The 24,323-nt window shown below is 39.0% G+C and overlaps 1 protein-coding gene across 4 annotated transcripts in view; it reads right to left on the bottom strand.

The window, feature by feature from the left end:
* INSC (INSC, spindle orientation adaptor protein) overlaps nucleotides 1–24,323 on the bottom strand; it is a 135,716-nt gene that overhangs the window by 89,822 nt on the left and 21,571 nt on the right. For all 4 annotated transcript variants that reach the window (XR_003528942.1, XM_027651398.1, XM_027651399.1 and 1 more), the window contains exon 2: nucleotides 2,777–2,870. Coding sequence is in view for 3 of the 4 variants with exons in the window: in XM_027651398.1 (XP_027507199.1) it covers nucleotides 2,777–2,829 (53 nt within the window). In the remaining variant the exon portion in view is untranslated. The remainder of the gene's footprint in view (nucleotides 1–2,776; nucleotides 2,871–24,323) is intronic.

The following is a 24,323-nucleotide window of genomic DNA, read 5'->3' as shown; positions in this document are numbered from 1 at the left end:
TTGAAATATTCTGACCTAAATGTGAGGCAAGACACAGTTGTGGTGCTACACAGGACTGACCCTCAGTTGAATTTGTGTTAGATTTTCGCTGTGACAGGACACAACAGCACAGCCCCTCAGGTATATTCAAGCCCCTTTTCTCAAAAAGCAGGAGCATGAACTGGAATCCTGAGACAGACATACATCCTAGGTTTGGATATAAGAACAATAATGAAGTAAAAATACTTGAATTTTGTTATTTTGAAAACTAAATCTTTTTAAATCCCCCTTACACAGGGGCCATATATCACTCCTTTCTCTAACTGAGACAAAAAGCTTAATCTCATAAAAATTCCATTTCTTTGGAAAAGCTGTTATGTGGAATGAGTTTTGTTGGGATTTTTAATAATCAAGAAAAACACTTTGTACAACTCCTGAACTTTATTATCTACCCAATACTGTGTTCTTTCTGCCAAATTCTTCGGGTAAAAACAGATGTTTTTCAGTTCTGGCCTTCTCTGTGCCTTCACCTCTCCGGCCACTGTCAACTTCAGTCTGCCCCTTTGTTACAAGGGTTTTATCTGAAATAATCCTCATTGGCAGAAAAAAGGATTCTCTTTCAAAAGAGACACAAAATACAAGAGCTTCATATTTTATTGGGGGTGGGGAAGAATATTTTTTTCTCTTTGAATTTCGCTATAGAGAATTGCCCTGCTGAGTCAAGATGTTTGTCAGAACATAATGTTTGTGACATGGGACTTCTCCAAGTCACTTCTTGTGCTAAGCTACATCTTAGTGCAGAGTCCTTGTGAGACGGTGTGGCTTTGTTCACTCTCGGCGGAGAGGCTCGGACAGAATTGCACACGAATCAATATGATTGGTAAAAATGTCCCCTTTATTAGAGAAAAGGCAGCTTATATGCTGCTTGTGACACACAGGCATGTGATTCTTCCCCAGGTTACATTGGATACATAAGAGAAACATACTGAGCTGTACATTACCAATTGGACCACAGCAGGTGTCCATAAAACTTGTTTTTCTGCCAGTATAACTCCTCCTTCACCTTGGCACAAGGCCCGCAGCCATATTAGTGTCGCAGTAATTATTAGTGTCTGAACCCAGTCATGCCAAGGCAGAGGTCATAGAAATGCAATGGAAATTGTTCACACAATTTCTATCCTCCGACAGTTCACATAGCATGGCAGAGCTTTTCTTCCCTGAACACTGTACACAGGCAGTTTCCTTTTCTAGAGGTCTCTAGCCTACAAAATTCAGTGCTTTTCAGTTCTGTGCTGCTGCTATCTTTAAGTGCATTATTCCTCCTCCACATTTCCATTTACTAGCATAGAGAGCCTCCAGCTAATTTCCCCATTTACGTGTGGGCAAACAATCTTGCCACCACCAGCCTGGATCAGCCCTTGGCCACCCACAGGGCCTATGCAGATAGTTTTCTACTGCTATAAGTGTTACACTGGCCCAGTTGGCTGTAATAGATTCTTTGACTTTTGATCCAGGATTCAGCTTGTGAAACCCATTAGTTATCACCAAGAAATTAACCTGGATGTCTGGCACCTTATCTGACCACTTGGTTAGCCTGAGAATTTCCATAGCAAAGTCATTGGCCTGATTTCACTACTGTCTCCATCTGAAATGATCCTCCATGGCTTCATCCCACAGAAGAAAACTAAACTAATAAGTAAAATAGGACACCTCATTGCTATTTATGCTAGTCCATTCTATGTTTGGCTCTTCAGGATTCTAGGACTCACTTATTTCCAAAGCAAGTTTAAGCTAACATCTAATGAACAGTAACAGTTGTCCTGGAATCTGGTATCCCTAAACTATGTTCCTCCATAGAGTGTTTGTTGTAGAAGAGAATATATTCACACGGTCTTACTGTGATTGTGAGCTTAATGGCATTACCAAAGTGTCTGCTGGAAGACTCAGGTAGGGACAAGTAGAGAAATATCAAATTACTGACAAAGAAGAGCATCACATTTTGAGATTCTTTATCATAATTAAATGGTCCCTGATATGCAATTACAGTGGGACCTGAAGAAAGAAGACTGGAAGAAAGACTGAAATTCAAAACCTTTTAATTTCTGATTTTATTCCTGCATTCAGCAGCCCCACCTTTCCTCCCTTTCCCAAAATAAAAACAAAACCACCCCAGTTGTGCCACATATGAAGACCGTAGACTATTGCATTCATTTTTTTTTCCTTTTCCTGGAACAGCCATTTGCTAGAAACAGAACTATACTACTAGATGCCAACCAACTGATAAATTTTATTTTTCTTAATCTGTTGATTAGCAGAATCACCAGTGTCTCCACTCCCAAATGGGCAACACAGACTGGAGAGATTTTACTATAGCCTTCATATCATTACCATACCTCCATATCTACACCAGAAGAAAGTCAACCAATTTAAAAAGATTCATATTTACAGTTTTCAGCAGTATTCACAGAGAGTAGCAAGTTCCAGGGATTTCCATCACGACAAAGAATTGATCCAGTAAACACAATCACATCTCTACTGCAAATATGGTCATCCTTTAAAAATGATGGCTGCATGTTCACTGTCATGATTTACCAGACTTCAGGTACACAAATTTGCAAATACCTCAAGAAATACATCTCAGATTTCCATATTCATTCTCAACATTTTGTAGGAACATTACCTACTACTGAGTTTAAAAATGAGATTTTAAACATCCTTGGGTCCTCAAAGGAAAGTGCAGCTGCAGCCTCAGAGGCATTTAATCACTCAAATCTGGATGATAGAATGCACCACTTACCGCTGAACTGGTAATGAAAGGGAATCTAAGTGATCCTCGCCCTTAAAAGCCATATTTATCCTCTTCTTATGTGCACTTCCCCATAGGCTGGGATCTAGAAAGAAAACAGTTATTTAGTAAAGCTAAGGAAACTCAGGCCTCTTCATGCATTGCCCTACTCATCTGTGGAGATAACTCATTAAAAACAATTCAAAAAGCTTCTTTTCCACAGACTACCTCACAACTCCAGCAGATAACCAAGGGCCTTAAGTACATTTCATGGCATAAGCAACATAGGGTTTGCATTTCCTGAACTTCCTGGACTGCTGCAGAGGTCAGAGTCATCTGGGCTGAACATTTCTGAGTTAATACTGAGTTATTATTTAGCCTCATTTGTTTTGTACTAACTTGAACTCTAGGAAAAAAAAAATCTAATGAGTATTATTGTAATTATTCATGTTACTGGGAGGAAGATTGCAAGTGAGCGTATGTTCATATGATTTCAGGATCATTTAGTACTACATTTACAGAAAGGTCCTTGATGTCTAAACTACCGAAGTATTAATCCCATCCATGTTAAACAATTTCATTTTTTTATCCATTTTTAAGGCTACACACTCCTCCTCCATGTTTTCCCTTTATACCCACTTACCAAGAGGTGCATCCAAACATTAACTGTACTGGCAAGATACAAGAAAGGAGGAGAGAGACTCATTTTCACACGAGGAAGGGGTGCTATCTCCTTCCCTCTTCTTTTAATTAACCTCGTCTTACACTACCTACTACAGATCAATGTGTATTTGCAACAAAAGTTGTAGGGGATTTATTCTACCAAAAGTGAAGTCATTTGCACTCACCCACATGGCCACAGAAAACTAATGCAAAATATTTGAAGAAAAAGATTAATCTATGACTCATGAAGAACAAGGAGGAGATGAATTAATTTGGACAAGGAGACAGGAACAGTGGGGAAATTACAGTTTCTTAGACGTGAAGAAAAAAACAGGATCAATGAATCTCACTCCTGAAGAAAATACTTTACACAGGAAATTACTGCTGTTTGTGTCACCAACTAAGGCAGAATGTTTTTGATGTAGCTGCTTGTGAAATTCTGCTATTTGGTTATTGGGTACATTCTGCAAGTGGAGTCAGCCAGTATTTAAGATATTGCCACTCCAAATTGCTCTTAATTGCCACAGAGTGGTCCTCAGAATCTTTCCTAGCAAACTGATCTCATTACTAATGCATGTCCTTGTTTTTTTCCCCTAGATCTCACAAACATCGTCCTGAGTACCTCAAAGTATTACAATCAACATAATGTGTTCAATCAACAATACTCTGCCCACTATTAGCATCAGATTGCCTTTGTAATGCTGTTGCCTGTGTTCCTGCCTACACACCAGATTTTCCTGGAAATAAGGTGTATGGACTAAAAGACTGAAACATGGGAGAAGAATCTGTAAAAAAATCCCAAAACCAACACTAAAAAAACCAGATAGGCAGTTTAAGTGTTACTGAATTGTCCACTTTAAAGGGATTGCAGGTATTAGATAGACTGTGACTGAAAATTCATGTGCCCAAGTATGCAAATGTTAGTATGTATCCTTCCACTCCCATACACACCAAGATTTGAAAAACAAGCTTATTGTTGGGCTTTTTTATTCAAAGCATTTAGCATATGATGGAAAGATTTCACTAACTGGAATAAATCAGCTATCTTCATTTATTTTTGCTAGTAGATTTTTTTTCCCTTTTTCAAAGATATTTAAGATTACCAAATTCAAATAATGATATAATCACATTTTCTGTAAATAGCCAAATATCACAATTAGCACTGTCTTCCCTTGGAGGCAATACCCTTAACCAAAGCTGAACACATCTGCATAACACCTTAATTTCAAAGATGAAGTTCCCCCTCCTGAATCTTATCATATAAAGGACCAAGAAAATAAATCTTTCAACCTACAGAAGTACAGATTTCATGGACACTAGCCATCTCTTTCTGCTCAGCATCAGACTGGGATTTACCTCCTTATGCTACCAACACTAAATCAACAGCTTCCCTCTGGCAAGCTAAAGCTACTTCACCATTAGCTCAGCCTACTAACAATTTCTAACATACAAATCAAAGCCACCTGCTTGTACTCCATTACTTGTGATCAGTGACATAATGTACACAGACATAAATTAGATTATTGCATGTCATTGTTCCCTATAAATTAGAAACCTGACAAAAATGCAAGTTTTTATATGCTTTCTTCCTGCAAAACACACTTTTATATTATGTCTGAGAGCCTCTAAAAACATGATCAACTCCTACTTAGAGGTTACTTACACCCCAGGAACAATAACAAAATACACAACAATATCTTAACCAGACTGTCTGGCTCAAGACTATGATTAGATATTAGCTCAAACCTTCATCCCAAGTTAATGTTGGCAGCATGAGAAAATGCTCTCTCCAAGCACTTGGCAGTCTGCCAGAGGACCCATAATATCCCCAAGACTACAAGAGAAGCTGGAGAACCAGTGACTGTTATGGTACAGGCTCCTGGTCCTGCTTGGAATGGCTCCACCACATGCTGGGCAATTACTGTGCTCAATGGCAGACGTTCAGTTTTCAGTGTTCTCGTTCATCTTTCTGGGTAAGACCAAGAATTGTACTTCCTGGTAAAGACTATAAGAGGACTGATGAATCCTTCTATTTAATTGATGCTGCTTTTTACTCAAGTCCACAACACAGTGTTGAGCTCTAGTCAGCACTCCTAAAAGGAATGTCCTCTCCCACAGCTGACCATGTAGATATTTTGTGTGTGTATACCTACACATACTCACATTTATTAAGTATATGCACACTAACAGGTAACATCAGTAGAGTTCTGCAGGAGAGTCTGTTTTTTCCAGCGGGTTCTGTGGCCACTGAATAGGCCCACAGCTGGTCAGAGATGCTGTCTAGGTAAACTTGAACAAAAAAGTAACACTACTTGTATTTTGCAATATTGGTGATTTTGGTACAAGCCCGAACGACACACTGAAATAATAAAATTGTATTATTGAACTATTATAAGGTCTTTTATTTAACACCTTACACTGGATTATACATAAATATATGTCTGTACACAGACTTGTATTTCAATTGTAAATAATAACTTATAATTCTTCTGGTAGATAGCAGGGTGTGCGTGTGGAATTAGATTTATTCAAGGCAGCTGCCTCTATGTCCTGCATTTTTGTGTTAACACTGGATCAGATTTTAAGATGTTATTTCCTCATGTTTATTGGATAGATGTAGATAAGCAGATCACAAACATCCTTTCAATCCCATCTAAGATAGTCAGCCAAAAGCTTCTTTCAGAGAACTGGCCTTCATAAGAAGACAAAGCATCACACCTGAGACAGCATCTAAGTACTATTGGCAGAAAAAGCAGTGTCAGCAGAGGATGTGGTCTTCATGACCAATAAATAAATAAACAAACACTACATAACCAGGAAGAGGGAACTTGCTTATATACAAACACCAAGCCTTGCCAGCAATTGACACAGAGAACTAAAAACAGCCTAAAAAACCTGCCAAACTAGCCCACCCATAAGTTAAAGAAGGAAGAGTCTCACCCTGACTTATGCCAGGCTTGGCAGCATCTGTGAAAGCTGTGCAACACCTCATTAGTGGAGTGATGCAGCTGCAACCTGTTAACCCACTTGTTCCACAACAACAGACCCCCTCCTGCCTTACAAGAACTCCCTGCTGGGAGCCTCCTCTTGCTCAAGTTTGTTTACCATTGGAGAGCAGCTTCTACAGTGCCACATGGTGTTTTAACAACCTACAAAAGATGTTACTCCTGCTAGGTAAACAAATTGTAAAATCTTGTTTAAATTGTCCCAATTTAAATTTCTTCTACATCATTTAACATGATAGTTTATCTTTAATAAGCTAGAAATTAGGAGGATTTCAGCAGTCAGGCTTCTGTTGGAAACAACATCCATGACCAAAAGTATCATGATAACACGTGAAATGTGTGTGACTCATTTTTTTCTACTACTGATGGCCCTAAAGTTCTTTATCACAAAATGATGTCCTTAATAATTAAGCCCTGAAACTTCATACAATTAAATTCACATTTTTGAAGTCATTCATGTCACACATGCCCACCTTTGTAAAGGCTGAAATCAAAAGGCAAATCCATGAATTTTCCTCACTCCCCTTCCAACCCCTAACATCATAATTTCAACACTAACAATGTCTTAAAATAAGGTCAATCAAGAGCATCATTTCTCTTTCAGAAAAAGACAGAAATCCACACACTTACCCTTTGATTATTAATAATCACTTGAATTAGATGAACATGCTGCCTATAACCAATATGGTTAACCTGAGAATAACAGTCATTAGCTAAAAGTCATTTCAGACAAGATATCACTTGATTAATATGAACAGTTCCTGTCTGTACTAAAGTACAACCTCTGTTCTGCCAAACAGAGCCTGCCCTTATTTTACAATTCTGGGAGTCTGGGAATCATTAGTTATTATTCTCCTGTACACAGAAAAACTGTTAATGGAATGCCACAAATCAAATTAAGAGCAAAATTCTGACAGCATTTATGTGATAGGTCAGAAAGTAAATACATACATTCTGTCCTTCAGCAACAATCCAGACCATCAGAAGTTTTTCCACACTAGCCATTTCAGGTCTCAGAATCCCATGTCATTTTGCATTGTAAGAGTCTTATATAGACATTAATTAATTACAATAGTAAAAGCCAACTCAGAATTAAGCTGGGTATCACAAATCTAAGAAACCATAAAACCAGGAGCAAAAATAATGAAGAGTCCTTTAAATGATGCATTAAAATGTGTTGTATTACCATGGGATCATATACACAGATCTATGTGCCACACTCCTAGAATGCCAAATTAAAACTGGGACAGAGGGGTGGGAACAGTCACTACATATGGCATTCATTCATGGTAACTGCTCTTGCAGAACCAATAATCATAGAGGAAGCACTGCTGAAAAGTTTATGCCTTACACTTCAAGTACTATGTGAAGGGTAAATTTATTTTCAGTTACAGAGATTTTTATTGCATATTTCTTTCCATCTTTTCTCTCTGCCTTCTGCAGAGAGAGGATCTCATTTTAAACAATACCTCTTAATATATAATAGAATGTTTTGTTTTGGAAGGGACCTTAAAGATAGTCTAGTTCCAGCCCCCCGGTTTTGGGTAGGGATACTTTCCATTAGGTAGATACCATCCACCATACCTTCTATTACCTTTCATTATTACTTTCCATGCCTTCAGGTTGCTCAAAGCCTCATCTAACCTGTCCTTGAATATATACATAAAAAATATGTATGTAATACATACTTATTGACCTCTGTTTATTTAACTATATTATATTCACTTATATTTTTATTTGTCAAAAAAATCTCGCATTTTATTATATATTAATCATAAGTTTCTATTATATTAAATATTTTTAAAGTATATATTATGTGTATGGGAGAGGTATATATCTATATCTCTCTCCATCAAATGTAGTTATTCATGCAAACTGGAGTTTGTGCTACTTCTTTTGTGTTCTGGATAGTTCTCATTTTAACCTTATTCTACTCACCTATACCTTGGAAATATCCAGTGGGTTGGAGCGGGGGGGAGAAGCTGATAAATCTTTAGTTCAAATAGGTCATCCTGAAAGTTACAGATGAGGAACATTTCTGTGTAGATTCTTGAGAGTCAAAGTAAAGAAAATACAAAATCTGAGGCCAGTCCCATTCCTCTGCATACAGAGTTCAATTCCCTAAACCACTTCCTGTTTTTAAAGCCCTCCTTGAACATGTACAATTTTTTCTTTTTGGTCACCACAAGGCAAACCCCTGCTTTTAAAGCAAGAGCTGTTGGATTGCTCATTTCATATCTTTATTTTAGTAAGCGGATCACATGAAAACACACTTGGAAAATATATGCAATGCAATCAGCAACTTCTGGTTGCATCACGAGGGAAAGCATAGATGCCTGTTTACCCAAGTAATCCAGCTTTCTCCAGGATTAGGAATGGAGAAGATCTACCATCACATACACTATAAAAGTCCTTTTGCCAAGGAATAAGTTTTCTTACAATACATCTTTAGCAAATTTCCCATTTAGATCCAAAATCTCTAGAAAGATGAAGTTTATCATCATGGACTACATTATGAAAATATTTAATATAAGAAGATAGAAAAGGGCATAACAGATTCTATGACTTTCTTTCTCCCAGTCCCCCTCAAAAATATATTAGGCAACAGGCCACTAGAATTATCACCTGGCATCTTTTTTTTTTCTAATCTTATCAAATTCTCTAAAATCTCCCCTTCCAAAAGGGGCATCCCAATTTCTATAGATGGCAGTATTATGGGAACAAACTGACTAGTGGTCATATTTCTAGAAATCAGCATTTTAGAGGCAGTTCTACTAGAAAAGAATTACTTCTGAGGTTCAGGAACTGAATAATAGGTGTCAAGTTTGTGCACTCTAGAGCTATATTTTATCTTTAATGCAATGCAGAATAATCACCATATGAAAGAGTTTATTGGTTCTCAGAGGAGCAGCAATGCAAGTCGATACCATAAAATTCTGAGGGGTACAACTCATTGATATTTACACTTTCCTTGCTTTCTGACAGTTGGCATAGGGCTTTCCTATTTCCTTAAACCAAACAGCCACTTCAACATCACCTGCACCAACACCAGTCTCAATTCAAAAACAACAGGGGCATCCCTGTTCCTGGTCACTTGGGTTCAAAGGTATTTCCAAAGAGAAATGGATAAAACAGGCTTTCACCATTTGGTTTGCAGACCAGCTCTCTTCAATGGGGATTGCTCTCAGCCATGGCAGTTCCTGCACCTGTGGCCTCTATGTGTCACCAGAGCTTTCTCTTTCAAGATGCCCAGCTGCCATCAGGCTGAAAAACAACTTCCTTCCATCTCTTCTTTTCTCCCCCTACGTCCCCAAGACTAGACACAATGCAGCAATCAAGGACACACCAGCTGTAAAATCAGCATCTCATGGACATGTCTCTGAGGGCCCCCACCCTGCTTACAAGGGGAGTCCCCACCTGATGGTCCCAGACAGCCCTGAGGTGAGCACAAGACTAGCAGCAGAATCCAGCCCAGACCCCACACCAGGGCAGGGGAGGGGTCTGCAGCCCCAGGGCTGACCTGAGGAGGGGTCTGTAGCCTCCATGGGAGGGGACTGAGAGGAAACCACTGTTGCTATCACCTCAACCTCACACAACTCCATGAAAGTAAGGGCAGCTGAGGCCAGAATTTGGGCTTCCCAACGCTTCCCCCCTGCCATGGGCAGGGACACCTTTTACTAGACCAGGTTGTTCAAAGCCCCATTCAACCTGACTTTATCCACAACTTCTCTGGGCAACCTGTTCTAGTGCCTCACCACCCTCACAGTAAAGAATTTCTTCCTAATATCTAATCTAAACCTGCTCTCAATTTAAAGCCATCATCCCTTGTCCTATCACTACATGCCTTTTTAAAAAGTCCCTCTCCGGCTTTCCTGTATCTCCCTTTAGGTACTGGAAGGCTGTTCTAAGGTCTCCCCAGAACCTTCTCTTCTCCAGGCTGAACAATCCCAATTCTCTCCTATTTTCCTCATGGGAGAGGTGCTCCATCTCTCTAATCATCTTTGTGGCCCTCCTCTGGACTCACTCCAACAGGACTGTGTCCTGCCTGTGCTGGAGATCTCAGTCTGGTGTTAGAGATCCAAGTTTTGTGTTGATTGGCTGTAAATTCATTCAAGTGAAACTCCCCTGCTTTGGTCTCATTTACCCCTGACACCATGGATTTTATCTTGTCTCCTCAACAGCAGGCAGGATCTTGTGTCCCAGTATCCATTTGGAGAAATCAGAAATAAAAGAGCTGCTATTTCAACCAGCCATTGTGTAGGGTATAAAGGAAAACAGGGGGAGATTTTTTTCACCTTAAATTGTATAAATGTACAGTTGTACAAGTATGGACTATGCTGCTCATAAGAAATACCTCCAGAATATCACAATTTTCTGTTATTAGCACGAGTCTTCCAGCTGTAATAACATTGCAACTAAGATTCATTATTTCTCTGACAAACATGTAAAAACTCCAAAAGGTTCTTAGAATTAAGAGAGATAAAAAAATCCTTTTCCTATTGAGGCAGGAAATAGAGAAAATTAAGTAATCTACCCAAAGTTAAACATGATGCAAGTAGAAATTGAAACAAAATATTCAAACATTCAATACTGTAAACAAGTAAATAGAGAAGATGACACTGTATTTAACAACTTCAGAGGGAAAAGAGTAAGGACCTACACAAAAAATTCACTGCAAGGAAATATGACAATAATATATTTGCACATCTCTGTGTACAATCCATTTTCTGTTATGAAAAGATTTCATCTTAATATCCATTTCAGTTAGTCAGACAGGCAGTCTGAAAGACATTTTTATTTGCATTGATATTCCTCTAAAGAAAAAAAAAAAACAACTGACATTTCAACAGAGATGAGCAAAACAATATTATTAACTCAGGTCATAGCCCACACTAGCCGAGTCTCTACTGGAGGTATCAGAAGGCATTACATGGTAAACAGTGGTGGTATTTTCACAATATTTCCCAGCAGTGATTAAGTTTATCATTTTACAGAGTTAATATCAAATTGCTCTTTTTTTGTCATAATAACAAAAACCTTAAAAACAGCTTTAGATCAGTACAGATAAACACACATTTATCTAAAATTTAGCACAATTACAAAAGGCCAAGAGTAGCTACCTCTAGTCATCTAATCACCTCCCTTCTTAAATTACTAATAAATTTGCTATTTCTATTAATGAAGTTCAGCATAATTTTTTCACCTTTCTTCTACACAGTGGGGAAAAGAAAAACAAAAGACAGAGAACTACAGAAAAGTTAAAATGGAAGAAAGTAGATAAGAGAGATCAAAGTTATTGCCTGCTAAAAAGGTTACTCAACAAAAGCAAGAGCAGGAGATCCAACTGGGCAACAAGCACATGAGATGAACCAACACACACCAAGGAACATGTTGAACACATGTGGTTCAGTTACATACTTTCAAGGATTCCAACTCTCTGAACAATGATTCCCCTCCACTAGGCTATCTTCATGCTGTTTGCAGATTCTAACTTCAAACTGCCTCTTCTAGATAGACACAACAAATCTAGTAGTCAAATTTCCTAAAAGCTGGGGGGGGGGGGGGGGTGGAAATAGTCTGACTATGCTGTGAAATTATCTATACATAAAAAGCCAGAACATTAAGCATATGTCAAAGTTTGAGTATAGTTTCTATTTCTTGCCTTTTTCCCTTAATAAGCTCCAATTAACAATTCCAGAGAGCCTGTCAGCAGAACTATACTGCCTAGTTATTATAATTCTACATAAAGAACAAGTAATAAAGCAGCAGTGGGCTTTTTCCTGTTCATGAGGAGAAAATGCTGCATTTATATTTTTGAGCCACTGCCAAAGAGTATCCACTCAGACATTTTCTTCTTCCTCTGTCCTTCGCACAAAAAATGTGGAGGAGCCAAAAAGCTGTGGCAGTAACACAGGGAATCCCCAGCAGGGCTAGAGGCAAAACTGCCCTGTAGGATTATTCCCGTATTTGGTGTCTCAGGGGTAGGTGTAACAAGAGCAGAGCACATTCAGAAACTCCTAGCACAACTAAAGGCTGCACACATTAGATTTGAACCAGAGATTAAAGCTGTGTGTTGGAGCAGGAAATGCAAAGCCTACTTCAAGTAAACATGCTGCATTCACTCCTTTTGTAGTGAGCACTCCCAAGCCTTCACAGGGCTCCAGAAGGCCCACAAAAAAAATTTCAAATGGTATTACCTGATGTAATGCTTTTGTTAGAATCATAGAATATCTTGAATTGGAAGAGACCCCAAAGATCATCATAGTCCAACTCCTTGCCCTGCGCATGACGGCCTCAAGTATCACACCATGTACCTGAGAGCATTGTCCAAAGCTTTGAACTTCTTGAATTCTGGCAGGCTTGGTGCTGTGACCACTTCCATAGGAAGTCTGTTCATCTGTTCCAGTGCCCAGCCACCCTCTGGGTGAAGAGCCTTCTCCAAATATCCAGCTTAAACCTCCCCTGACACTGCTCCATGGTTTCCCTTGGGTTCTGTCACTGCTCACCAGAGAGAAGAGATTAGTGCCTGCCCCTCTGCTTCCCCTCGTGAGGAGACTGTAGACTGCAATGTGGTTGATAGAATATGTTGAGTTGGAACGGACCCATGAGGATCATTGAGTCCAACTCTTGGCCTTATGCAGGACACAGTTTTCTTTGGCACTTTTGGGGTTTGTAGTTTTTGTTGATGATGTTGTTAGTTCGGGCTTTTTTAATGTTTCCCCCCTTCCGAATTCATAGGTTGAAGTTTTAGTGCAGAAGGGCCAATGAAGAGAGCACAGGCACCAAAACAATAAGAAACATAAGGAGAGGAGTATTTTTTGTTAGCAAGTGAAGTTTGGATGTTGATGGATGTACATATGAAGAACTGTGCCACACCCAGGAGCTTGCAACATTAATGGTCCTGACAGAACACAACTGAATGCTCTTTTCCAGAAGTCTGTCTATCAGTGAAAAACTTGCATAACTAAGGATTTAGTGAAAATGGGAAAGCAAGCCCTAGTATTTGCCGCTTGCACTGAGTACAAGGACAAAAAATATTAGTGTGGAGCAACGAGGGCTTTTTGTTAGGCCCTCTGGATTTTGTCTTTTGTTTAAAATCCAGCGATGCTGTAGAGTCAAAGGCACATCCTATCAGTTTATAACAATACTTACTAATATACACTGTAACTCTGCATTACATGGCGCCATTCCTACAAATATGGTACCTCAGTAGGGACCTGTGAAGTTTCATTTAAAAAGTGATTGTGCGTCGCAGTACTTTTAGTTACTAAACCCCCAAATTTGGAAGGCGTACAGGTTGTGGCCTGTGTCTTCTTTCACATCAGTAACTCCCCAATATGTAGCAAATTACAGGAGTTCAACAACTTCTCATTTATCAGCTGAACTACAGTAACTGACTGTGCTCCTCAGCTGATGTCCGGTAACCTATGACGCAAGGAACTGGCACACAGGTTTTGAGTACACAATGAACTACTACACAGCCTGTTCCAGGATGGCTGCATTGTTTGTCCTCATGGTTTTCTAAAAAATGATGTTGAAAGAAAAGAAAAATTATCTTTTAAACAGTACAGGTCTCACTGCAGAAGAGGGCTAACATTTTGATAAATATTTCCCTTTATTATCATGCAGTTGTAACAGTTTGTGATGGCACAAGTAGAGACGCATACACTGGAATTAGCTGGAAATAAAGGTCCCAGAGCCAAGATTTTGCTACTAGCAGCCAAATTCAATGAATTCCTAATCATTAGGCTTAGGAGTGCTCAGATTCCAGACTTCATTTTTCCTCCCCATAGAAAAATATAACAGTGACCAATGGGGACTTTATGCTCAGCTTTGGCTTGAGCTTTGCAGTTATTTATGACTATGTCACAGAACTTTGTTTCCCTGCAGGTCAGACAGATACACATCAGATTCACATTTGGAAAGCAGTCTATTCACTCCTTTCCAATGCAAGTCTCTGCACTACTAACACTCCAGACACCTGAGATTGGTTAAGAACAAAGAAATGTAAAAGTTCTCCATGAACTTCCATTCCAGCTGCAAATGCACCAAAACTTAGCAGAGGTCACACTGCTGATCCATTGCCCTGAAAACTTCAGTCTTCAGACTTGTTTCAGTTGTTATCTGTGATATGTGGGCTGTGGAGACTATCTCCCATTTAGAGAAGTATCCAAGCAAACTCCAAACCCCTCCAGAGATCTCATTTCACTATTAAATTACCAGCATCTTTCCACCTACCTCCTCTAGAGATAGTTTCACGTTTAAGAATTTCAGACATCTCCATTTTCCATGATCAGCCTCAGAAAACTGCTTATTTCCTAACACCTGTCATCTCCCAACATCGCCAATGTAACTGAAGGCAATAATTGGCCTCAGCAAGAAAACAGACACGTTCCTAACCACTGAGGGTGACAGAGTGTACATTCTACCTGAAAATACGGCTTTCATTATTTTCAGTGTGCCTAAGTTTAGAGATGCTATCAACAATCCAACCTTTACATCAGCTGGACCCAAAGAACTGCCTGTGCCAATTACACTTACATTATACCAGTAAATACTTAAGGGTCAGGCATGGTCAAATAACTTGCTAGGTATTGCCAATACTTATCTACTGATGTGCCGGTGCCTTGGCATCCAAGAGGAAGGATCTGCCACCTGAGCAGTCAGGCAAAAAAATTTCCTCCAGCGGCACATTGCTTTTCTTTAGGTACACGTTATCTGGACAAGACTCAGAACAGAGGTTTTAGGGAAATACCCTGTGACCTCTCTCAGTACTCAGGCTAAAGAACAGAATCCTGGAAGGGCTTATCAACTATATTCTTTACCATGACTGGAAGGTTGCATTTGAAGCTTGTGTACATTGTCCAGCTCTGGTAGCTTCTGTCAATACAGACATCAGTGAGAAAACTGTCCCCAAAAGCAGAATCAGTACTTGTACAGCAGTCCCCAAAACTGAAGTGTCTTTATTTATTTAAAGATAGAGTGCTATGACCAGCAACATATACATGCAAGGAAAAAATTAAAATTACTGCAGTGCTAAATGTAAATCAGTTCTGAGACCCAGCCACCTAATTCTCCATTAAGATATCAAAAAACAGATTCTTCTTTTAATTTAATAGTCTTCTAAAAGAGAACCCAAGAAAATGTTAAGCATTACTCATGGTAGATCTACAGGACAGAGCTTTCTTCTCATGACTCATCCAATAAAAGTGAAAGCAGTTCATAAGCAAATTCTGAAAAGTTTCAAAGCGCAAGATGAATTTACCTTTAAAAAAATAAAAAATTCAGTAAGATGGGGTGGAAAAAAAAAATCACTTACAGGAAACACAGGGCAGTGGTTACATCAAGGGAATGAAAATACAGACATCATCCTGCTTTCCACAACAAAGGTTGTCACCATCTTCCTCACAACTACACAGGAACATATTTAACCTCTCTCCATATTTCTGAAGTGATGGTGTATCAAATTCTTCAAATCTCTTTAGTGCAGTTACAGATTATATCTGCAATGGGGATAGGGAGGTGTGCCTTGAACCTCAAGTTGATTTTACAACATCAGCCCAAATTCAGTTCTAGGAATTGAAGACCACATGCACATGAGAGTGGAACGTCTAAGGCACAGAAATTGATTTTAGAAAAAATGCAAAGTGGTTAACTACTGACAGGAGGTGACTAAGAGGGGAATTCAGTGGGAAATAAACATGGAAAAATAGGTGAGGAAGCTTGACGTCTGAGAGCCCATAAAAAATTAGAAGAATAAAACTGCGAAGTCAAAATCAGATGGGAATTGGTTTTTTGTAAAACACACATCACTTGTTCCCACAAAGTCACTGTGGCTCAGAAGCCACAGAATGGTTGAGGTAGAAGAGACTTCAGTAAACTCCAAAAGGAAAATTCTTATAGATAATACATATCACCAAAGTTAAAATTAATTGCAATAATTTTTAAATCAACTCTCTCACCTCAAGACAATCACTGTTTGTAGTGCATTCTCCTATTGGAATGTCCTTGAAAGTTTGGCTTCCAATTTAATGGAAGACCAACCTTTTCCAGGAGAACAGAAAACTCAATGGAAGAACTAGATGGGGCCAGGAGGAGTCAATGAGAAGAACAAATGCATTAAAGCACCCAACAGTCCTGCCACTGAGTTCAGCGGTGAAAGAAGCCAAAAACATATTGTACATTCAGGAGTTAAGATTGACTGGGACCTTTCTAAAATTGCATATGCAAGATATCAGCTTCTGCAAATAATTGTCAGGTCATATACCCATAAAAGTCAAGAAAACATATTTATTACCTGCTCATCTTACTCATTCACAGAATTGAGCCAGTATTACTCAGCATGAGTAGCTGCTTGCAAGCAAGAAGGCTTCAATCATTAAGGAAGGGATGTAATTAAAACGAGGGAAATCCAAAACACAGTTATGGATTCAATATACCAATCATGTCATATAAATTGTACTATTTTATTCATTAAAAATAATGCTTTGAAACAAAGATGCCATATTTTATGCAAGTTCTTGATTACCTTTCTGCCGAGGAAGCATGTAATTTACAAGAAAGAGGACTTAAAGCTTTAAGTGCCTCTGACTTAATTCAGCATGCTGTATTGATGGTCCCATTTAGATGATTCCATTTTAGGCCCCTCTAACGCATTAAAGGCATGACTTACTCACATCCATTTGGCTAATGATCCCCTACTGCTCTAAAGTAAATGACAGCTATTTACAGTAAATTATTCAATTAGATAGAGGGAAGTGCAGTATTCATTTTATATTGTTTGACACGGCAAAACAGAAGTGTGCAAGAAGGCAGGTGGGGCATTTTAATCTTTTGGAATCAATTGTTTAATCCACAGCAAGAGAATAAATATACTCCACAATGCTTGTCAGCATCAGATTTTTATTGTAAGCATTCTAAGAGATACCAAAGTGCTGTAACTCCAGATAATGTAATTCCGTCAACTTCAAAAGTAAGTCATCATACAGTGCAAGGAATGTTAGTAACCAGCGTCTCATACAACTGCTTTACTTTAGGCACAATTTCAAGTAACAGAAAATGAGCCCTTTTTAAAAAAAAAAAAAAAAACAAAACAAAAGAAAAAAACAGGACCATATGCTAGAAGGATACAAAATTTCCATTTAAATAAAAAGTTGGGCATGAGCAACTCTGAATTTCATTTATCTGTAATGAGATTTATACTGCTAAGTGCCTACTTCACTTTCCAAAACAGGATTCAATGTCCCAAGACATTTGGAGAGGGGGAGATTTTTAATTCGTGAAATCCCAGGATAGGACAACCCAGTTGCCCTCACAAAGGGGATTCAGAAGAATAATCAAATGAAGAACAAGTTAGAGAAGTGCAGGTTGGGGCTAAAATACAGCCCCGAAGAAGGGAGAATGATCACACTGCAACAACACAAAAATAGTCTTTGAGGATTCCTTTACACATTCTTCTGTTTTTTCCGAGGTGCTGAAGGGTGTGCATGAGCACGTGTTACAATCCCTGTTGTATACATTCTAGTCTGACCACTACATCTGGAGGAAAAAGCATGAAGTCATGACCTGGCTGTCCCCTGTAAAACCCCCGACTCATAAAAGAAAGTAAATGAGAAGTTCTCACTATTATAGACAGCAACATGAAGTCCACGGTGCAGGAAAGGCTACTGTGCATGCTGAGCCTGCCAGTAAAAATGCTTCACACAGTTCTCAGGTCTCTCAGCATTTAACACCCAGGGAAAGAAGGAAGAGGCAATTTGTCTGACCCCTCCTCACTAGCCCTGATTTTGGAGAATTTCTGTCTTCCACAAGCCCAGAATGTCTCAGAACAAGTGCCGAGCACCCCAAATAGAAGAACACTATCCTCTGGCTAACCTGCCAACACATTTAATTTTCTACAGGCAGAGGGCCAAGTTCAGCAAGCACAGCTCCTGCTGAGCTTAATGGGAGCTGTACTTGCCTATGCCAGCAAGTGAAGGTTTGCTGGGGGACTGCAAGCAACACACTACAGAAAATACAAGTGTAGCCAGCATCTGTATTCAAAGGATGTATTTGCATGAACTACTCTTTTTCTTATTTTTTTCAATTCCACTAAAGCTGCTGGCACAATGAAACCCTTCTTACTCTTAGCATGTATTCACTCACTTCCATGAGCAAGGAATTCAGGCTGGCTGCTTGTAATGATGAATTTAGTCAGAAGACCAGCTTACCATAACTAGACTATTGTAAATTTAACTGTCAGTTGGTGCCTTATAGCCAAAATTGCTGGTCAGATTGTTCAAAACACCTCCTAAACACAACTCCTGAATTCCTAAGGGAGGTCTGCATTTCTATGGCTCCAGATCCTATTTTCTGTAATTCAATATTTGTTCCTTATTTTACTAGCTGCTTTCATCCTCTTATGAAATATCTATTATTTTAATTTCTAGCTCTAGCAAAACCAAATATATTAAGCAAATTTTAGCCCAGATTTTCAGTGACTCTAAGCTATGCCAAATATTACTCCATTATTATTTGCAGAAGCTCAAAACCCTCCTCCCCTTGAAATACTTTTTAGATGCTATAGTAATACAAGTAATAGTAATAACAGTTCTACACTTTAAAAAGCAGGACTCTGATATTTGAGTCCCTGGTGACCATCTCTGCTTGACCTACACCTCTTCATACAATGTCTTCCTTGTCCACCCTCCTGCTCGCAGACTAAACATGCTCATATCTGCTGACATTCCTTCTGGTGCACAAGGAGTTGGCTTGGTCTTATATCCTTTAAACATGAGATGATCTTCTGAAAAATTCCACAGTTAATTTCCAATTATTTTTTTACCTGCCTGAAAGGCACTGAGTTAAACAAGATTGCAAGCTAATCCTTCATCTAGTAAAGAGTGAAGAATAATTACAATACTTTTCATGGCACTTGAAATCACCCAGTAAGCCTAAAGTATTTAAAAAAAAAAAAAAAAGAAAAAAATCACAGATGACAAAAACTACTGATAATGTAAATTCGGATCCACATTTTTAATAACATAATCGGCTAAAACAGACTTCTCCGCATCAAATCATTAACTTTTGTATTTTTTTCTAGTCCCAAAATCCCTCCAGATGGCCAAACAGGAGAGGTAAAAGGAACTGAGACATTGAAGGTCCATTCCCAGTAAAGTTGCAACACATCATAACTACCCCACGTTATTGAATAAGGAATATTGAGTATTGAATAAGTATTGAATAAGGAATAATGAGTGTATAAAATATACATATTTCTGAGCAGTTTTTCAGAACAGACATCTTGAATCAGAAAAAAAGTTAGGAGGCACTGAAGTGAAGGAGGCAGAAGGAGTCAATGTTGCACTTCAGTTTTCCCTAAGCTCTTCATTTGCCTTTCCCTGGGCCAAGCTGTAGTGAGTGCATTAGTTGTCCAGTCACTTGGTGGGAGCACAGCTCTGTGGGCCACTCACACCAGCAGTGACAGCACAGCCAAGCTGGCCTGATAATGTGGCCATACTGTCGCCAAGAAAACATAGGACCAACTATTGGAAGGAATGACTTGGCCTAGGATGAGTCACTTGACATCATCTCCTTTCAGATGGTACAGACAGTAATGTTGAGGCACACAGCTCCTGTGTCCTCATCCCCATTTACTGCCAATCCCTTCTGTCTTGAGCATGAGTCCATATTGTGTCCTGTCCATATTGTGCACAAGGACATGAACTGCTACAAGGGGACCTGATTAACAAGTATTATTTACAAAGCACCTGAACATCCCTTGCCAAGAGGCAGACCACAGTGAAGTTGTACCAAAATACAGTACAATTTCCCTCCACCTTATGTGGGTGCTCTGTATTTGCATCAACATTACAATTCACAAAAATTACGGGTCAGGAGTGCACATCAGCTAGAAAATGGCACTGTGATTAGTTGGCCCAACCCTGCTCACAGAGCACCAAGCTTTGCTTAGCTTTTTTTTGAGGCTTTTTCCCCCCCTCAAAACCCTTGACATTCTTTTCTAGCTATAGCAATACTTAGATAAACAAATGAACAGGTAATACTTCCACATGAGATGTGGAATACTTCCACATGAGATATGTCACCCTATAACAGCCCTTAATTTCATAGTTCGTACATGTTTAGATTTAAAAAATTATACACAGAGCTGTTTAATACATCTCCATAGTAGTGGAAGTCCAGCATTTTTTTTTACATTTTCTCAGTGGTCAGAGGTCATCTTCATTTCACAAATCCTACAAATGCTCTCCGAAGTCATAAACTTAGAAGCTAGAAATGGGAGAGGCAAGAGCAAAAGAAGATCCACCATGAAACATTCTTATTACACCCTGTGTTTCTAGCTTAGCACATCAGTCTGTGTTGGAGACAGTAAGTCCCTGGTATGGGGCAATGCCTCAACAATGATGAGAGCACATCTCAGACACAGCACAGTGTTCCATTTTACTCATGCATCCTTCAACCAGACAATTCATATTGGCTACATTTTTCTTTTGTAAATCAACGTAACTTGGCTCTTTTAACATTGCTTTTACTTTTCCTTCATTTAATGATTTATCCAGAAGTGCTTAAAATCAAGGATGTTCTCAGCATTAAATTACAAAATCTGGCATATGAAGACTCAAATTCCTATAAATAGATGAATATCTTATTTTCTGGAATTCTAATCAGCTTCTGCTTTTTATTTCATCTCTATTAGATATCAATCTCCAGAGCATTTTTACAGCTGCTGAATATTCATTCCTGATTTTTCCTTTAAAGGAAACATATTGACTGATTTTGCAACTTACATCAAAGTGAAGGTCCCAGGTGAAAAAAAATAGAGTGGATACAAAAGTACCAAAGTTTATATCTTATAAGGAAGAAGGATAACAATTTCAACAGCAAATCTCTATTTGAGAGATGGATATAAAGCTCTGCAGCTCACTGACTTAGACTGGTGTTTAGCAGTGCCAGGCACCATGGCCATATTCTAACATTTCTAGAGAAATCCAACTCCAACTTTTTATCCATCTCACGTTCATAGATCTACATTTTCTCAGGATTAGAACCAACACCATGTTCATATTAGATCAGTGCTGTAACTCAGGCCTGATAAGAAGATGTGGTTTGCATGGACACTTGGAGAAAGCAGAGAGAACAGAGCTCTGCGTGTACCAACACTGCAGCCTCCCGAGCTTTGCCTCCCACTTTTCTGTCAGCAATTGCTCCTCTGACCACTTCCAGCTGTCAAATCTCCTCACCAGCTCTGCAACGGGGACAGCCTTGTGTCTGCCCTGTGTCTGCCTGGACACCACAATAGCTGTGACAGGGAGCTGAGTAGAACCAACTCACAGCTGAAGGCAGCACTGGAAGCCTTGTCCCATGCTCAGTTGTCAAAGTATGCACTCACCTTTTCACTTACAAGTCTATGAAAATATGAAATCAGAATGGCTTTTGTTCATAGACACGTTCCTACAAGGACCTTATATAAAACAGAAAGATACAAAAAGCTCTCACACATCACACAGCTAAAATAATCTTACTTCAGCTGCACCTTGGCAAAAAGCCTAAGCAGCAACAAGATTTTTCCCTTTAGCTAGCAAAGGGAACCCATTTTACTTTTTTACAGGGCCCACATCCGTACAATCAACTATAGTTTTGGTATCAGCATTTATAGCTTTCGTATGGTCACCATTTCCAAGGAAACCACTTCCTCAGTATAGTTAGTGTACTTTTTTATTTTCATTTGGCAGAATAGTTGCAGACTGTGGGAGAGAGTAAGGAGAAACTGCAAGGGTCAGAAATCAGATCTAGAAAAATCAAAGGTAAGCATGTTTCTTAAGACACAACAGATCAAATATGCAAAAAAATCACCATATAGAGTGTTGCAAGTTCACTTTCTTTTCTCAGTACAGCTATTGCAACCACTCAGACCTTTCTGGTGGGACTTCATGTAAACATGCAAGCACTGTGTGTAGAGGGACTAAAGCAGTCAGATCACCATCTTCACTACTATTATTTGCTTTGGCACATCTAGCTCTGCTTTCCTGGGAAACAGAGTGTCCCAGAGATAATCATGACTTTGCTTGCCTGCACTGTTTTGAATATGAACCATCACAGTGTCGGCAGAAAACTTCAAGCATTTATGTAAATGCAATCCCTAGAACATCTGCACCTTGATGTAGTACATCATGGTGTCTAGCTAACAGAAGCAGCAAAAAAACCCCAAAGTTTCCAGCACGGGTTAGGTATTCGTCTATCTTCATTTTCTTTCAGTTCTAAATAGCTTAGAAAGAAACCAAAACAAAAGCCAGTTCCAGCAGGCAAGGAGTAAATTTGTCATTTCAATGCTGTGTTTTGAAACATGAGTTTCAGAGTCCAATATACATAAACTCTTCAGGCTCCAAGACAAAAACTGGCATTAAATACCACGTTTTTTAAAGACAATATAACCCCAGTCATCAGCTTGACTTGGTATTAGTGGCTACAGACTCCCAGGAGCTGCCTTTTTCCTACTCTGTTTAAATTTTACTGTGTTAAACTGGTACTGATAAAGACACAAGTTCAAGAAACAAGAGCACATGTTTCAGACTGTCACTGCTGTGGCAAGGATTGTCGTTAGCCCTTTCATCTACCTGTTTCATCACACAGTATCAAAATGATTTTTTGTGACTCGCAATGAATATTGCTTTTAGAACACAATCAGGCATCAATCCTGAAACACCTTACCTGGCCTGTAACAAACAGGAGGTGGAAAAAATGAAATACCAAAAGGTCAGTCCAGTGTTAGTACAATCAAACACTTTAAACTCCCTTGCACTTGGACTGAAAAGGCATGTTAAAACCCTATATGTAGTGTGTGCTTGACAGAGTAGTTTGCTTATATAAAGAAACTTGACATTTGCAAATTACTCAGACCTTGATCTTTGAGAATGAGTTGACCAAGTTTTAATTATTCATGTGCTTAAGTCTCAGTAGGCTGGTTTTCCCCAACTGCAGCGCCTGGGAAAATATATAACCCAGCCAGCCCTCAAAGACTTTCTCAGAATATTTTTCTAAAGCTTTGTTTCTGATTGCAGCAAAGTTCTTGCATAGTTATTTTCCACCTATTTAATCTGTTGGTGGTTCTCCATCTGTCTTCTGAAGACGGTTAATGATCAACAGACCATTTTATCCTAGTGAACAAGTCTTCAAAAATGTTTTTTTCTTCCACCTGCCAGTAGATCTCATAAAGCAGATGTTGAAAGACAATACCTCTCAAGAAATCAGATCAGATTCAAGAGATCCCATTTTCAAATATAGAAAGTATAAGAACAAAAAAAATACGTCTTTTCTAAATTCAGGAAACACATTTTCTGTGTCAAATATATGGATTCCAGGGTAACACAAGGCATACATCTGACATATGAACTGGAAAAGCACTTTTCTGAATCGAAACATCATGTTGTAATATAGGTTCACTAGGAACATAACCTACAGTGAATCAACATCATCTGTTTTACTGGAGGACAACACAGATGCCAATGAGAGATGGCAATCATGGAGCAGTGCCAGGTTATGCCAGCTGAAAATACGGCTCACTCCCCTTGCCATAGAGAGCTGGAATCTTAAAACACTATGCTATGGCCCAAGTTTTTTAATGTAGATTTCCAGATACTGTACTTTCTCTGAAATTTTTCCTCTCTGTCCCGAAGAGGAAATGAACTAGAACTCAGTATATGCAACACAGCAAACTATCCCTGGGGAAAGGTAGCATCTCAGGGTTCTACTGCCTCACAGAAAAACTCAGTGGTAAATCCTATACTTCTTTTCCCCCATACACTTGTTTTTATCTTGCAGCATAGGGCCAGTAAATGAAAATCTGTTTTCCTGTAGGATCAGCACACAAGATGAAACTATGATTCAGAAAGGTC

Source organism: Corapipo altera, unplaced genomic scaffold, assembly GCF_003945725.1.
Source record: "Corapipo altera isolate COAL_440 unplaced genomic scaffold, ASM394572v1 78, whole genome shotgun sequence".
In the NCBI taxonomy this organism is placed as follows: Eukaryota; Metazoa; Chordata; class Aves; order Passeriformes; family Pipridae; genus Corapipo; species Corapipo altera.
Note: the sequence above shows the minus strand (reverse complement) of the source record. Positions and strands in the feature narration are given on the sequence as shown.